This window comes from Hyaena hyaena, unplaced genomic scaffold, assembly GCF_003009895.1.
Source record: "Hyaena hyaena isolate Hyena2069 unplaced genomic scaffold, ASM300989v1 scaffold_1471, whole genome shotgun sequence".
NCBI lineage: Eukaryota > Metazoa > Chordata > Mammalia > Carnivora > Hyaenidae > Hyaena > Hyaena hyaena.
The window spans coordinates 248,601-265,080 of NW_024082102.1; the positions used below are offsets into that span (position 1 = coordinate 248,601).

At 38.7% G+C, this 16,480-nt stretch overlaps 1 protein-coding gene across 1 annotated transcript in view; it reads left to right on the forward strand.

The window, feature by feature from the left end:
• AR (androgen receptor) overlaps nucleotides 1-16,480 on the forward strand; it is a 176,978-nt gene that overhangs the window by 131,904 nt on the left and 28,594 nt on the right. The window contains exon 3 of the mRNA XM_039223851.1: nucleotides 11,414-11,530. Within this exon, the coding sequence (XP_039079782.1) occupies nucleotides 11,414-11,530 (117 nt within the window). The remainder of the gene's footprint in view (nucleotides 1-11,413; nucleotides 11,531-16,480) is intronic.

Sequence of the window (16,480 nt, forward strand, 5' to 3'; positions counted from 1 at the left end):
ATGAAGTAGACAATGTCATTATGTTTATACTCATTTTTTAGATGAGAAATCAAAGTCCAGAGATGCTGAGGGCAATTGGAGCTGGGATTTGACACCTCCCTACTGACTGCCAGTCCAGCCAGTGGTCTTTACACGTGGGCCAGATTGTGGAAGTTACTGAAAGCAAAGAAGAGGAATGTGGGCTTGATTCCTGTCCCCTCTCACTAGAGTTAACCATTAGGTCGAAAGAAGTAAGAATTATCATAGCTTTATAAACACTCCTAAGAAGCATCCTGTAATGCATTAGCTGAGGGCCCATCCATGGTACTGGGTTAACTGACACCTGTGTGTCTGAGTGGGTAGGACAGGTGGGAAATGGTCACATTCTTGGAATTACAAGGATTCTGATACTTTTTAAGTCCTTTTCCCAGAAAACTTTCCTTTTGGCAGGGAACAGACTATCTGCCTGGTGTTATCTAGCCTGTTCCGCAGGTCCAAAAGCAGTATCTTGGGGGAAAAATTTACTAGGAATCAACAGTGCTTGGAATTCTTTTCAAAGAATCACTCCAGTGGTTAGCCCTGAGGTTCTAGGCTGTCTTCGCTCCAGAAAAGGTTATATCTATAGAATGCATGACCCTAAACAGGCCTTGGGTTTGTTCCAGTTTATGTAGGTCACTCAAAGGAGAGGCACTTAGCTCCTTTTTTCTGTAGTGTTTTTATTTTTTAGGGGTAGCCCTTAGAGTAAAGGGAGTTGAGATTGGAAAAGCAAGATAGAAATGCAGACTGGCTTCAGTCCTCTTTGATCACACTCAGGAGAACTCTGAGATTCCCATCAGAAATTCCAATATGAATAGAATTTTTTTTTAATTTAGTTAGTTAATATACAGTGCAGTATTGGTTTCAGAAGTAGAATTCAGTGATTCATCACTTACGTACAGCCCCAAGTGCTCATCACAAGTGCCCAACTTTATACTCATCACCCATCTAATCTATCTCCCACCAACCTCCTTCCATCAACCCTCAGTTTGTTTTCTATCATTAAGGGTGCCTTGTGGTTTGTTTTCCTCTCTTATCTTCCCCTCCTTCCCGTATGTTCATCTGCTTTGGTTCCTAATCTACATATATGAGTGAAATCATATAGTATTTGTCTTTCTCTGATTTACCTATGTCACTTATTACATTCTGGCTCCATCCATGTCATTGCAAATAGCAAGATTTCATTCTTTTGATGGATGAGTAATATTTCATTGTATATATGTACATACAACACCTCTTTATCCACTCATCCGTCAATGGATATTTGGGCTCTCTCCATAGTTTCACTATTATTAAAATTGCTGCTATAAACATTGGGGTGAATTTACCCCTTCAAATCTATATTTTTGTATCCTTTAGATAAATACCTAATAGTGCAATTGCTTGATTCTAAGGTAGTTCTATTTTTAGTTCTTTGAGGAACCTCCTCCGTATAGTTCTCCAGAGTGGCTGCATCAGTTTGCAATCCCACCAACAGTGCAAGAGGGCTCCTTTTTCTCCACATCCTCGTCAACATCTGTTGTTTTGTGTATTGTTAGGTTTCAACATCTGTTGTTTCTTGCATTGTTAAGTTTACTCATTCTGACAGGTGTGAGATGGCATCTCATCATGGTTTTGATTTGTATTTCCCTGGTGATGAGTAATGTTAAGCATCTTTTCATATGTCTTTTAGTCTGGATGTCTTCTTTGGAAAAGTGTCTATTCATGTCTTCCCATTTCTTAACTGGGTTATTCCTTTTTTGGGTGTTGAGTTTGATAAGTTCTGTGTAGATTTTGGATACTAACCCTTTATCAGGTATCTCGTTTGCAGATATCTTCTTCTATTCCTTAGACTGCCTTTTAGTTTTCTTGATGGTTTCCTTCTCTGTGGAGAAGCTTTCTATCTTCAGGAGGTCCCAATAGTTCATATTTGCTTTTGTTTCCCTTGCCTTCAGTGACATGTCTAATAAGAAGTTGCTGTGGCTGAGGTCAAAGAGGTTGTTACCTGTGTTCCTCTCTAGGATTTTGATGGTTTCCTGTCTCATATTTAGATTTTTCATCCATTTGGAATTTATTTTTGTGTATGGTATATGAAAGTAGTCCAGTTTTCCCATCATTTGTTGAAGAGATTTTTTTCCATTGGGTATTCTTTCCTGATTTATCAAAGATGAGTTGACCATATAGTTGTGGGTCCATTTCTGGGTTTTCTATTCTGTTCCATTGATCTATGTGTCTGTTTTTGTGCTAGTACCATAACATCTTGATGATTACAGCTTTATAATATAGCTTGAAATCTGGAGTTGTGATGCCTCAAGATTTCTTTTTCTTTTACAGAATTGCTGTGACTACTCGGGGTCTTTTGTGGTTCCATATAAATTTTAGGATTGTTGGAAGACTTCTGAATCTACCTTCCGTAGGTTGCTACTATTTTCTTAGTACCTACCACATTCCCTCCTAAGTTAGGAGAACCAAAGTCAAGAAAGAAGTGAGATAACACGCCAGGTTACATAATGATTCAGTGAAACAGAAGGGCTAATCCTCCAGTCTTCTTTCCTCCTCTGTGCTCTCTTACTGTTCTGCACTGCCTCTGGCCTTGAAGCATAGTGTTAGGGCCCATTTGAGAAGAGATATCACATTGACAAGGGCAAGCATCAGTATTGAAGGCCAAACAGACTTGGTTTCTCATCCTGCTTCTGCCACTTACTAGCTGGTGACTGCAGGTGAGTCATTCAGTGTCTTTGGGCCTTATTTTCCTCAATTCTAAAATAGGAATAGTAGGGAGCCTGGGTGGCTCAGTTAGTTGAGCGTCCGACTTTGGCTCAGGTCATGATCTCATGGTTTGTGAGTTCAAGCCCCACATCGGGCTCTGTGCTGACAGCTAGCTCAGAGCCTGGAGCCTGCTTCAAATTCTATGTCTCCCTCTCTCTCTGCTCCTCCCCCACTTGTTCAGTCTCTCTCTCTCTCTCTCTCTTTCTCTCTCTCAAAAATGATTAATGTTAAAAAAAAATAGGAAAAGTAACTACCTGGAAGAGTTCTGGCAAGAATTAAAAGAAGTGGCATCTTTGAATGCACCTTGAATAGTACCCAACCAAAGCACAGCAGGATCCCCCCCCCACCCCGCTGCCTTTTCCCTTTGCTCTCCCCCAGGAAGTCAAGTGTTACTTCTCTTTCACACTTTGAAGAGACAGTATGAGTAGATGTAGAACATTCAGGGAACATAAGTCAGGATAGAGGCAAATAAGATATTTGCTTGGTTATAGTGATTAAATAGAAAGCATATGCACTCTGTATTGAAACTGAACTCTATTTTTTAGTATCAGTAATCACTCTGTATTTCAGATTTCCTCATATATAAATTGAGGATAGTGGTCTATACCCTCCCTGCTTTGATGAAAGGCTCAGCAAGATAATGAATATAAAAATTATTTTGAAATAAAAATCAAATGTTCAGAGAATATAGTAGGCAAGACTTCAGTTTTAATCCCATCACTGTAATTGACTGATTGTTTAATCTTAGTCTTACCCATTCTGCTTTCTGGATCTCACTTTCACCTTCTGTAAAATGAGAGTGTTGGTCTAAATAATCTCTGAGGTACTTGCCTCTTCTGACATTCAAATATTTTATTATTTAAATAATAATAATAGATAAGATATGTATATGTTTATGCTTTTATGTTATTTTCACATTTATTGTTTCATATGAAAGTAGCACTAAACTGCTGGACTAAGAATAAGAAGGCCTGGATCCTTGTCCCTATTTTAACATTGACTCATGCTATAACCTTAAGTTATTTCCCCCCATTCTCCAAGTCTCAGTTTCTTAATCTGTAAAGTAGGAGCTATGGGGGTTGGACTAAATCAGTAGGTCTCAACTTTTCCACAAAGCCCTGGGGACTCCTAGAGTTTCTCTAAAATGTACTACAATGCTAAGACTGCAGAGAAGGGGAGAAAAGGAGATGTATAGCAGGATGAGCTCCACAAGTTTCCTATGCCTACTTTAGGGAGATTAGGTTTAATTTTATCTTTTTTCTATATATAGGTCCTCTATGTAATATTTCACTTGCTTAAAAAGTTTCATTGCAATAGAAAAAAAAAAACTTGAATAGATGTGCTGCTCTAAAGCCTCAGGTATGAAACGTGGGATTCAATAAAATATGTTGTTTGGTAACTTCACTTTTGTTGTTGTTTTAACAAAACAGAATATTGTGAACATCATTCCAAGTGGGGAGAAAAAGGATTGCACAGCATTCTCCTACATAAATATGGAATAGTTTAATCACCTCCTTTTATTTTTCACATTAAAAATGTTTTATTTTTCTTTCTTTCATAGTTTATTGTCAACTTGGTTTCCATATAACACCCAGTGCTCATCCCCACATGTGCCCCCCTTCCCCCCCACACCCATCAGTCCTCAGTTTGTTCTCAGCATTCAAGAGTCTCTCATGGTTTGCCTCCCTCCCTCTCCCCCACTATTTTTCCCTTTCTTCTCCCCCATGGTCCTCCATTAAGTTCCTCCTAATCCTCCTATATGTGCAAACATATGATATTTGTCCTTCTCTGCCTGACTTATTTCACTCAGCATAACACCCTCAAGGTCCATCCATGTTGCTACAAATGGCCAGATTTCATTCTTTTCCATTATCATGTAGTATTCCATCGTATAGATAAGCCACATCTTCTTGATCCATTTGTCAGTTAATGGCCACTTAGGCTCTTTCCATGATTTGGCTATTGTTGAGAGTGCCACTATGAACATTGGGGTACATGTGTCCCAATGCATTAGCAGTCCTGTATCCCTTGGGTAAATTCCTGGCAGTACTATTGCTGGGTCATAGGGGAGTAATCACCTCCTTTAAATTTTTTCCCTATATTCTCTGTTTACATAATGCTATATTGGACTTCTTTTCTGTACTTATATAATTGTTTTCTTATTAAACATTCCAAGAAGTGGAATTACTGGTTAAAGGTTATGTGTATTTAAATTTTTTGGGTATTTTGCAAAATTGCTCTCTAAAAGTTTGTCTTCCTACCAGCAAAACCTCTTTGCCAATACTAGTATTTAATCATTATCAGTCTGACTTATGAAAATGATATCTTCTTTAATTTGTATTTCTATAATTTCTTGTGAAATTGAATTGAACAATTTTCATATCCTTATTGATCACTTATATTTCCTCTTTTAATTGACTTTTCATGTCTGTTGTCCATTTTTCTACTGCACTTTTTATCTTTATATATCAAGGAAATTGACCACTGTTTTTACATAGTGGATGCCAATATGTTTTCCTTAGTTTGTGGTTATCTTTACGTTTGATAAAAAAAAAGTTTAAATGTTTTCTAACAAATTACCTATACTTTCTAACAATGCTTTAATAATTTTATTTTGTTCTTGTTTTTTCATTGACATCTTTAATCCACATGGAGTTTATTTTGGTTTCAACTAGTAATTTAACTTTATTCTCTTATTCAAATTCTTAGCCAGTTCTGACACCATTTAGTGAATAAATCATCCTTTCTTCACAGATTTAGAATAACATACTACATATATGGAGTTGTTTTTGGGTTTTCTGGTCTCTTCACTGATCTATACTGGAGTCAGTATCAAACTGCTGTAATTATTATGGCATTATAAAACTAAATGTCTGAGAGGATAAATATTACTACTTTTTTTTCTAAAGTATCTTGGCAATATCATATATTTTACTCCTTAAGGTAAGCTTTGATATTATTTAGTCAAGAGTTTGTTTGGGTTGTTTTAAATTTGTAGATTTTACTGGGGGAAGGGGACTGACTGAAGCCTTTAAAATATTGCATCATCTCATACAGGAATACTGTACATCTTTCCATTTAATTCAGGTTTTCTTTTATATACCTCAATATTTTTTTTTTTAGTTTTGTTCATAAAGGTCCTCTATTCATACTCTAGTTATAAAGGATAAGTAGTCCTGGGACACTTGTGTGGCTCAGTCAGTTAAGCATCTGACTTAGGCTCAGGTCATAATCTCATGGTTGATGGGTTCAAGCCCCATGTCGGGCTCTGTGCTGACAGCTCAGAACCTGGAGCCTGCTTCGGATTCTGTGTCTCCCTCTCTCTCTGCCCCTCCCCCACTCATACTCTGTCTCTCTCTCTCTCTCAAAAATAAATAAAACATTAAAAAAATAAATAAAGGATAAGTAGTCCTGTGTTCTTAAGTCTTTTTTGTAGCTTCATAATGAACATGACAACTCAGTCCTCTCATTTGCATGATGTGATACCTCAGGTGGTGGATAACTCCCCTGCCTTAACTGATCTGATTTAAGTAGGATTTTTCAGAATGAAAAAATTGAAAGAAGCCTAATCAAACATTGACCTCAACTCCCACTGCATGGCAGCACCAATGGGGATGACAAAAAGCAATAGAAATGGGAAGTCTAGGGAGAAAATATCTGAAGGTGATCTCATGACTTCTGTTCTTGCTGGAGTTTTGGATCATACTTAAGCATTGTGATGGAATAATAGGACCATGAAGAACATCATCAGGCAGTCAAAGATTTCAGAGCCAGCTGAAAGCAGAGGACCTCATGCTATCCCATTATGTACTCATGGTACTCAAGCGTTTGCAGCTGTTCCAATAGATTTATCAAGCATTTAAATATGCAACTGGTTTGCAGTTCCAGAGTGTGGACTTAACCTCCTTCAACATGAGAGGGAATTTTTGTATTTTGCCAAAAATTTCACAATGACATTTTTTGTGAGACTGAGTATTAGTTAGTTATTGATATAGCCTTGGTGTTTAAAGAGGTAAGTGTAATATTTATAGAATCTGAGAATGAGGAAATAGGAGTTTGTGTGTTAATTATTCAGTCATCTAGACTACTGCATGGGAATAGAGGACTTTCTAGGACTACCTTGGAGCATACCCCAGATCTCACTTACACTTCTGTCAACTGAATACAGAAAAGGCAGTCATAGCGCCATATACTTACTAAACAATGAACAAGGATACCTAAAACCCACAGAATTCTGTCTTGAGGCTTCACCCACTCACACTGCATCTCCATTGAATGCAGTTGCCAGATTTTTCTCTGGCTCTACCACCAACTTCCTGTGGCTTGTGGCATGAGATTTCAATACTTTGTGTCCATTTTCATAACTGAAGAGTCAGGCATCACATTGGGACATTTTGTTATAAGGCTTTCAATATCCTTTACAGTCCAAAAATGAGGTTGTTCCAATTAGACCCAATGGGTCAGAGCTACAAAGAGATAAATGCTGAGTGTCCTGGAAGGAAGAGCCTTATAACAGAGTCAAGAAATGGAATGTGCTTCAATTCAGGAAAGGTTGGGGCAACCCTTTACAGGGATGTTACAGAGGGAATTCAACCCTTGTACAGAGGAGTGGGTGTGTTGTGACCAAATACTATTTAAAATTGTGTCCAATATGCAAGATTCATAGCCTTATGGACTGTGATTTGGAACAAATTAACAGTGTATAAGGCAGATCAGTTTTATCTTAGCATCATTTTAGTCAGCTATGTAGTGGTGTAGACGATAATCCCTATCATACTACTTTGTACAGTATTGTTACTAACGTTTGTAAGCTAATCAAATGGGAGACATTTTTAATCTTATGTTACTATATTTTATACTATGTTTTAATTTATTGTCATAAACTTTGTTATTATATGTTTTATATATAAATAAGCATGTATAGTGTACATGTTATTATATACTGTATTTTAATTCACTGTTATTACTAAGAACGCTGATAACTTTAGCTATATTGGAGAAGTAGGATAAATAGGAAAGAAGTAATAGCAATCCAGTGATTATACAGTGGCTCTGCCATCATTTGGGGAAGTTGGTAATTCAGGCAGGAGAAGTAGATTGGAAACAACCTTGGGAGGTTGTTACATCTCATTTTTGTTCCTAATCCAAGCTGTACAGATGAGTCACAATTCCATTTTTAGGAGATTCCTTCCATATCTATCTTTGGGAACCTCTACCCTTTCTGTTACTATTAAGTGTCATTTAAAAATTTAGAGTCACTATTCTGTTTCAAAGAAACACACGTGTCATATGCATGCATTTATATGATTTAATATGCTATATACTTTATGTAATCACACATACACATATAAACAAAGACAATTCAGAAACCCTACTGTGGGTGTACACACACACACACACATTCACACATACATGAGTATACACATATGTGTAAGCATGTTGTTTATACATATGTTGCATATAGCTTGCTATAGCTGTGCCTAACACTATATTAAGTGCCTTGATTTTTTAAAAATATTTTAATGTTTTATTTCTGAGAGAGAGAGAGAGACAGTGTGAGCAGGGGAGGATCAGGGAGAGAGGGAGACACAGAATCTGAAACAGGCTCCATGCTCTGAGCTAACTGTCAGCACAGAGCCCAACACGGGGCTCGAACCCATGAACCGTGAAATCATGACCTGAACCAAAGTCAGACGCTTAACCGACTGAGCCACCCAGGTGCCCTATTAAGTGCCTTTATTTTTTGAAGGGCTGTAGAAAACAGAGAAAAGAACTAAAGACTGCAGATATAAGAGGTAATGTTACAGCAAGTTACTATCCTAAAAGAAGGGAGTTGAGGGTGAAGACACCATTATTCTGGTTTATTTCTTGCTTATTGGTAATACCTGTGACCTTTATATGAAAGACTCTACAAATATATAATGGATAAAATCCAGATATCCTTTAAGACTCCTTGAGCTGGATATGGAATTCTTGAATTACTGTATTGTACAGCCGAAACTAATATAGCACTGTATGTGAACTATACTTGAATTAAATAAAATAAAATAAAGACCCCTTGAGCTGGAAGCGATATTAGTGATTTTCCAGTTCAACCTATTACATATTATCAATGGAGCCGAGAGGCTAAAGGACTTCTTGAAGGTCATATAGTGAGTTAGTAATAAGACTGAACTAGGATTCAAATCTTGTGACTTCCAGCATAGTGCTCTCTGTTACCTGGGACTTAAACATTTTTGTTTAGCAGAGATTTTCCTCTATAACCTCTCAACAGCGAGTACCGTGTCTGACCCATAATAAATGCTCAATAAATGTCAAATTAATACACAGTGGCATTGGTTGTACTGGGCTTTGCACTTATTCCTGGGTAAATTATAGAGGATATCTGTGTTTTAGGCCAAAAGACATTCTAGGACAAAGTATGAAGTATAGCTACGGAGATGATCTGAGTTCCAAATTGGAAAAAAAGAAAACATACTTTTTCCATTGTAATCTTCCTCATTCACAGGATGGTTTACTTTTAGCAGTGGAATCTAGTACTCCTCTGGGAGCCCTAATCCATTAGCTCTGTAACCATTCCTTTGCGAACCTAAGTTCAGGAGCTAGTATTTTCCTGTAGAAGAAGAGATTCCTCAAAGAAGTATTCATAATTTGACCCTATTTTACTGATTAATGTCACAAACTAGTCCTAAGGATTGCAGTGGCACCAAAAACTGTGGGGATGTCCCCATTCTAGAACACCCATGGCACTGCAAGTAAACCCACTGGGATTGTATATAGGGCCTCCCTTCTAGGAGTTGATACTCAAATACTGAATGGCACTCACAGCAACATACTTTCTGTGCACAAGTAACAATCTGCAGTTTGCAGCAGAAAAAGGCTGTTAGGAAATTATGTATTCTGTTAATACAAATAAAATCCTGTGATAATGTAGAAAGAGTACTGGTTTAGAGGCCTTAGTTTTCTCAACTGTTAAGTAAAAGTAATGATAGTACCTATGTCAAAGAACTGCTGAGGTTATTCATTTAAATGGCATAGGTGAACTTGCCAGCACAGGCTTGGTTCATAGCAGGTACCTATTAAGTAGCAATATTCTTCCTTCATAGGTCTCCAATTGAGTGTTCTTCGGGCAAGTCACTTTCCCAGAACTCATCCTTGGAATTAAAGGATTATACTGGGGTAGTTTTTAACAGTTCCTTCAAGCCCAGCATTCAGAGCCTTTAACAAGGGGAAGGGAATGAGAGTAAAGGGGTGAGGATGAAGGTGTCGGGGAGGAGGGAGGGAAGGAAGGAAAGAAAGAAGGGAGGGAGGGAGCAAGGAAGGAAGAGGCAGGTTTTGCTGACCTGGCTCCTATGGAGTTTCCTACATAAAATAACCTACTATAATACAGTGTTTTCTGTGCCCAATCTGTACATTTAAGGGTTGAAAAGGGAGATAAAAGCCAAGCTATAGCTAAATTTATGTGCTTCCCCCCCACTATCAAATAGCAATAGCTCTTCAATTTTTCTTCCTTTTCCCTACCACAAACATGCCTCCTCTGCCAAAAGAAGCCTCCCTAAAATCAGTCTTCTCACATAAAGTAAAGCACAGCAGTAAATAAGAAGGACTTGCATAAAGAAGTCTTGCATGTTTCAGAGCAGCAGGGTATGTATGTCTTGTCTGTTTCTGCTGAATCTCCCTCTTCTACATGTGTATTCATTCAGTCAGTGTTTATTGAGGGCCTACTGTATGTCAGGCCTATGTTAGGAGCAAGGAGGCAAAAAATTGAGTAAAATATGTATTTTTGAATGGACCTCCATGTCTTTATTTGATCCTGAGGATCTATGAGTCTGAAGATATGTATATGTTTCTGTGTATCTGTGACAACTCCAGGTGTACACAGCAGCAATTGGTTTTCTCCCACTGGCTTCAGAATACTTCCTTTCACTTGGTATGATTCACTTACTAAGAGTGAGCTTTATCTCTGATTTTTATAACCTAGAAGACTGGGGACATGCTGAGAACAAACTGAGGACTGATGGACGTGGGCGGGGGAGAGGGGAAATAGGCATGGAGGAGAGCACTTGTGGGGATGAGCACTGGGTGTTATATGGAAACCAACTTGACAATAAACTATTTGTAAAAAAAAAAAAAAAAAAAAAAGTAGAAATCTCATGGATTTCTCTTTCTTAGAAGTTTTACCTGTATTTTTATTATGAAAAATATGCATTCTGTTAGCTCAGGTATGATCCTTTGCATGATTACAAGGATCAGGAGGAAGAAACATTGCCTAAGCCCAAGTCTCTGCTATTCCATGCTAAAGGAGTAGTAATTTCTGTCATGAACCATTTTCCCATGGACATTCTTGACTTTTAGTAAAGGTAGAATGTCTTATTTTTAAAAAACCATTAAGTAGTTCTTATCATGAAGGGGAGTATTAACAGGACCTTAATTGTTCATCTAGATGAAAAACATCTATGAAACCAAACAATATAGCATTGAATTAAACTAGCTTGTGTAATTCTGTGTAATCAAATTGTTTAGGGTCATCCTCTGTCCACTTCTCTCATCTGACAGGGTTATCTCTATGTCCTTTCTGCCTAGAAACGCCAAAGGAGAGAGACTCTGGAAATGCATTAACGGGTGTTTCCTCTTCTGTTTGTGCTCCTAGGAAAACAAAAGTACCTGTGTGCCAGCAGAAATGATTGCACCATCGATAAATTCCGAAGGAAAAATTGTCCATCTTGTCGCCTACGGAAATGCTATGAGGCAGGGATGACTCTGGGAGGTATGATACTTTTCTCCCTTTGTCTTTCTCCCTCTCCTTTCCTCATTCTCTTGTTCTCTCTTTAAACCAGATTTTCCTCTTTGGTGCTCCTTAGGTGGCCAGTCATACTCTAGGTTCGGGCTGACTCCTTCATGTCTACCATGGACATCAGCCACCTGGTGCCTTTCTTTATCCTTAACGATGTCACACCCCACTCTGGGGCCTAGCATAGGAGCAGAATATGTGAAGCAGGGATCAAGACCCATCAGGGGATAAGTGAGTGTAGAGTCAGGGGACACAATGATAATGGCCTTGTGTTATTGAATGATGGCTAGGATGAGAGAACTATGGAATCAGTAATAGTCACAGGTGCAGGATGACCCAGACACAGGCTGGTCCTAAACAACCAGGAATATCCTCAGTTAACTTCTCCCTACAGTATAAGATCTGGCCATCTGGAATGAGAAGCTGCTTCTCTTTGCAGTCTATGACTAGACTGCCAAGCAGAGCCAGTTTCCTATCCCATTTCTCCCAGGGTTGAGCAGGCCTTTTAATAATTTCCTTCTCTTTGCAAATCTATCGATAATTTCCAAAAGCATTTTTTTCAGTAGCACTGTAGCTTAGCAGAAGTAAGGTACAGCTTTTTCAAGGGCAACCCTTCATCATAAGGCTCTCTGTCCGCTAGTCTGTGTCTACTATGAGCACTGTCACCATTACAGAAAGGCTTGGCTTACTCTTATACCTCCCCCTCCAAATTCATCATTTCTTCATGTTTATATCCACACAGTGGCAGGGTACTCTCTGCTGCCTGCTGATTCCAAAAAAAAAGCACCTTTCATGAGAAAAGCTAGCTCATTAGTCTACTTTGATTTGGAAATGGAATTTGGAGAAAAGTAAGCTCATTTCTGAATGTCTGAAACTGTAGCCTCCTACCTGATTACTCATTATCCTCCTGGAAAACCCAAGTTCCTAGAATCCTGCCATTTCCCCTCCCCCTCTCAAAGCTAATTTAGAGCACTTGTCCATCCCTGGCTTTCTGTGAGGTGCTCAATCCCTCTATCCATGTACCTGTTTATATAAACCAACTTGTTCTCTGTATGTGGGTCTTCATATTAATAGCTGCATCCTCCCTTCCTTAACAGAACAATAATGGTCTTTTTTAAATTTTTTATTTATTTATGAGAGAGACAGACAGACAGACAGCGTGAGCAGGGGAGGGTCAAAGAGAGAGGGAGACACAGAATCTGAAACAGGCTCCAGGCTCTGAGCTAGCTGTCAGCACAGAGCCCGATGCAGGGCTCAAACCCACGAACCATGAGATCATGGCCTAAACTGAAGCCAGGCATTTAACCAACTGAGCCACCCAGGTGCCCCAACAATAATAGTCTTTACACAGACCAAAGTCCTGCAAATAAATTAACTCAGGTTCAATTGGAAACAATTGTAACAGAACCATTTTCAAAAGTGGCTAGTACTCCCAGACATGGCAGGCATATGCTCTGTGAGTAGTTTTCCAGGCAGCCACATTAAATAAGACTCAAATATCTGAGAAAGACCAACCTTGTTCTTATTTGCTTGTTATACTCCAGAGAAATCCAACAATTGTGGTCTACGGAGAGGAGGAAGAAGTAGGACTGGGGTGGAGAAGTGCAGAATGAAAGCCAGGAAAGGTGACAAAGGGACTGATAAGAGGAAGTTTTCTTCATATGACTGTTACAACCCAATGGTGAGAGTTCTGATCCACTCAGCTCTCAATATTTAGCCCTCTGTGAATTGTGTGTAAGAGATGGGGGCTCCCAGGTAGGGAACCTCTTGTTTTTCAATCTGATGATATGAATTGCAAACCCACTTTGATGCAAGTGATGTTTAATGGTAACAAAAGTCCTCATAAAATTTGGGTTCAAATCTTAAAATTAGTTTCAAGTTTCAGCCAATATCTTCCAGTATAAAGCAGTCTGTGACATGATTATAGTGAGCCCTTTCTGAAAAAGAGTCTGTGTATACCAGGTAATTTCACTTCTCTGTATATCAGTCATGCATAAATCTGTAAATTTCATGGAGAGAGAGGTACAGTAAGTTTTCAAATTGGTTTATTGATTAGAGTGCTCAAATTTGAATGGGCTTGGTCAGCACAATGAAAAGAAGATGAGAAGTGCTGTGAATGGCTTTTGTTTCAGCTCCATTTCTATGATATTTATTAAATGTGTATGATATACAAAGGCACCATACTAGGCAATAGAGCTCAGGCTGGCAAACTTGAAGAAATGTCTACAAGATACAAAGATTATTGATCTTATATAAGTGATCTTGCCTTTGGAGTTAGGCATACCAAAGTTAAAGGCCCAGATCCATTATTTATAGTGCCCCTCTAGGCCTCAATTTCTTCATCTGTAATTTAGAGATATCACTCTCACAGAGACATGATGAATGTGAACATCTTTGGTAAATGACAACATGCTAGACAAATTTGAGGGCTAGTAATTTAGATGGTAAGCTGTTCAAGGCACTTACCAGTTGGCTTTTACCCTGAGTTACTTGTCATGCCCTATAATATGTAACAATTCTAACAGGCATAGCATCACCAGAAATCACTTCTGATCACCTCAAACTAAAAGTACCATCAAACTCCTGTTTGGAAGCCAATTCTAGTAATTAAGGGAATCATATATTATATTCAAGTACCATGCCAGTAACATTCCAAGTGTTTACCCACTTATATACCATTGTTTGAAAAATAAATCTTTCCATTTTGCTAAAGTTACCTCCACATTCCCTGACTCTGCTGGAAACCCCTCTCAAGTTTATGGTTAACTTGCAAATTCAATGTACACTACACCTTTGCTTAAAACAATGGAAAAATGATAGAAAACATAAATGCAGAGTGGCCCTTTAAATACTTAGGCAATAGACTTCCTTTTTCATAAGATTTGAGTTTAGCATAGACATTCTGATCACACTGAAGGAAAATTCATATAATTTTTTTTAATGTTTTATTTATTTCTAGGAGAGAGAGAGAGAGACAGCGTGAGCAGGGGAGGGTCAGAGAGAGAGGGAGACACAGACTCTGAAACAGGCTCCAGGCTCTGAGCTGGCAGTCAGCACAGAGCCTGACGCGGGGCTCGAACCCACGAACCGCGAGATCATGACCTAAGCGAAAGTCGGACGCTCAACCAACTAAGCCACCCAGGCGCCCCCATATAATTTTGTTTTATTCTTCCCATCAGTCAACTCAAAATGGTATCCTGAAATGGCAACTAGGAATGTGGCCTTGAGCAAGTCCCTTCTCCCCTATGAGACTCAGTTTTCCCATCATAAAATTGAGATAATGAGATTTACCAAAGATCTTTATGGCACTACCAATTTGTGATTCTGTGTCTATAGTCATAGAGAAAGCTTATTAGCCTTTTTGTGGATTATGTATCCATTGCTCTCAGAAGCATAAGATAGTCTAGACCTGAGTATTTTGACTTGAATAGTAATTTTAGCTACCTTGGATATATTATGTGTCCACAAATAGACTAGATATACAGATTATTGATGGAGTGGAGGACAAAAGGGTTACACTTGTATCTTAGAGAAGCTGGCACACTATAGCTGATGCTTACTTGGTCTTAAGGCCTCAAGATCTCTGTTTCTCTGTAGTGTTTCATCTATTGTTTGGTAATGGGATCTCCATAACTCAGAGACACTTAAAGAACATAGCTTTTTTTCCTTTCTGTTTCTAGGCCTATCTACATCTTCATTGCTTCTTTTTTAGCAGGTCTTGGTGTTTCTTGGTGTTTTCAGGAGTGGTTGGATTCCAGAGTGCATTCCTTAGAGACTACCTTCAGGCTATTAAAATAGTTACAAATATAACTGTCCAGAAAATAACCTTCCCTCTGGTGAATTACCTGTGGGTTTTTCACAGACCATAATTAGAATAAGTACACAGCCATCTCTCACTTTTGTCTGCACTTCCCAATGATATACTTCAAGTTTTCAAGGTGTAATGAGAAAGAAAGTATTGCCCTGACCTGCCATCTTCTCTCCTAACCCTCTCCTCCTTCTCACTGAAACCTCCTATTCCCTCCCAAATATTTTTCTTTTTGCATTTTGCAACTCGTGATTTCTCAGCTTTTAATAAATGACATTGGCACCTGCTTACTTCCTCTTCTCCTGGACCATGGAAGACAGTGGGTCTTTCAGGAATATGTAGCAGCCAAACCCAGAAGAGGAAAATAAACCTGGAACATGTGAGAATCTAAAGTGTTCAGCATTTTATTCAGAGGTTACTTAAGCATATTTGAAAAGTCTCTTTTCTACTAGAAGACTGAACTTTACATCTGAGACTCAAAACTGTTAACAGATTTACAGGTTTTAAACAACCTCCGGGATTCTGTAGTTGGGAAAATGGCTCAGGGAGCCCATGGCTATGATCTGATGTCATCATGGACACTATGAACATCCTTGTAGTTTCCAGTGTTGAAGACAGTCTTGATGCCAGCTCTTTCAACATTCTCTATGCTAAAGAGCAGCCCTGAATTGCTGCTTCTGGATCATATGTTCTGGATACAAGAGAATGATTCCAGTGATGAAACACTATTCACAGCATGGGTCTTTGGAAGACAAGTTTCACAGCATTTATTCATCCATCTATTTATCTGTTCATCCTTCCAACTAGCCAACTAGCTAGTCCTTTGATCTTTCCATCAATTCCCTCATCTATTTATCCATTTGGAAAATATTTTTAAGATTATTTATTTATTGTTGAGAGAAAGCAACCATGTGCATGAGCATTCATGAGTGGGGGAGAGGGAGAGAGAGAGAATTACAAGCAGGTTCCACACTGTCAGCGCAGAGCCAGACACAGGGCCTGAGCTCATGAACCGTGAGATCATGACCTGAGCCAAAATCAAGAGTTGGATGCTTAACCGACTGTGCCACCCAGGTGCCCCCATTTGGCAAATATTTATTGAGTTCCCACCCTGTGCC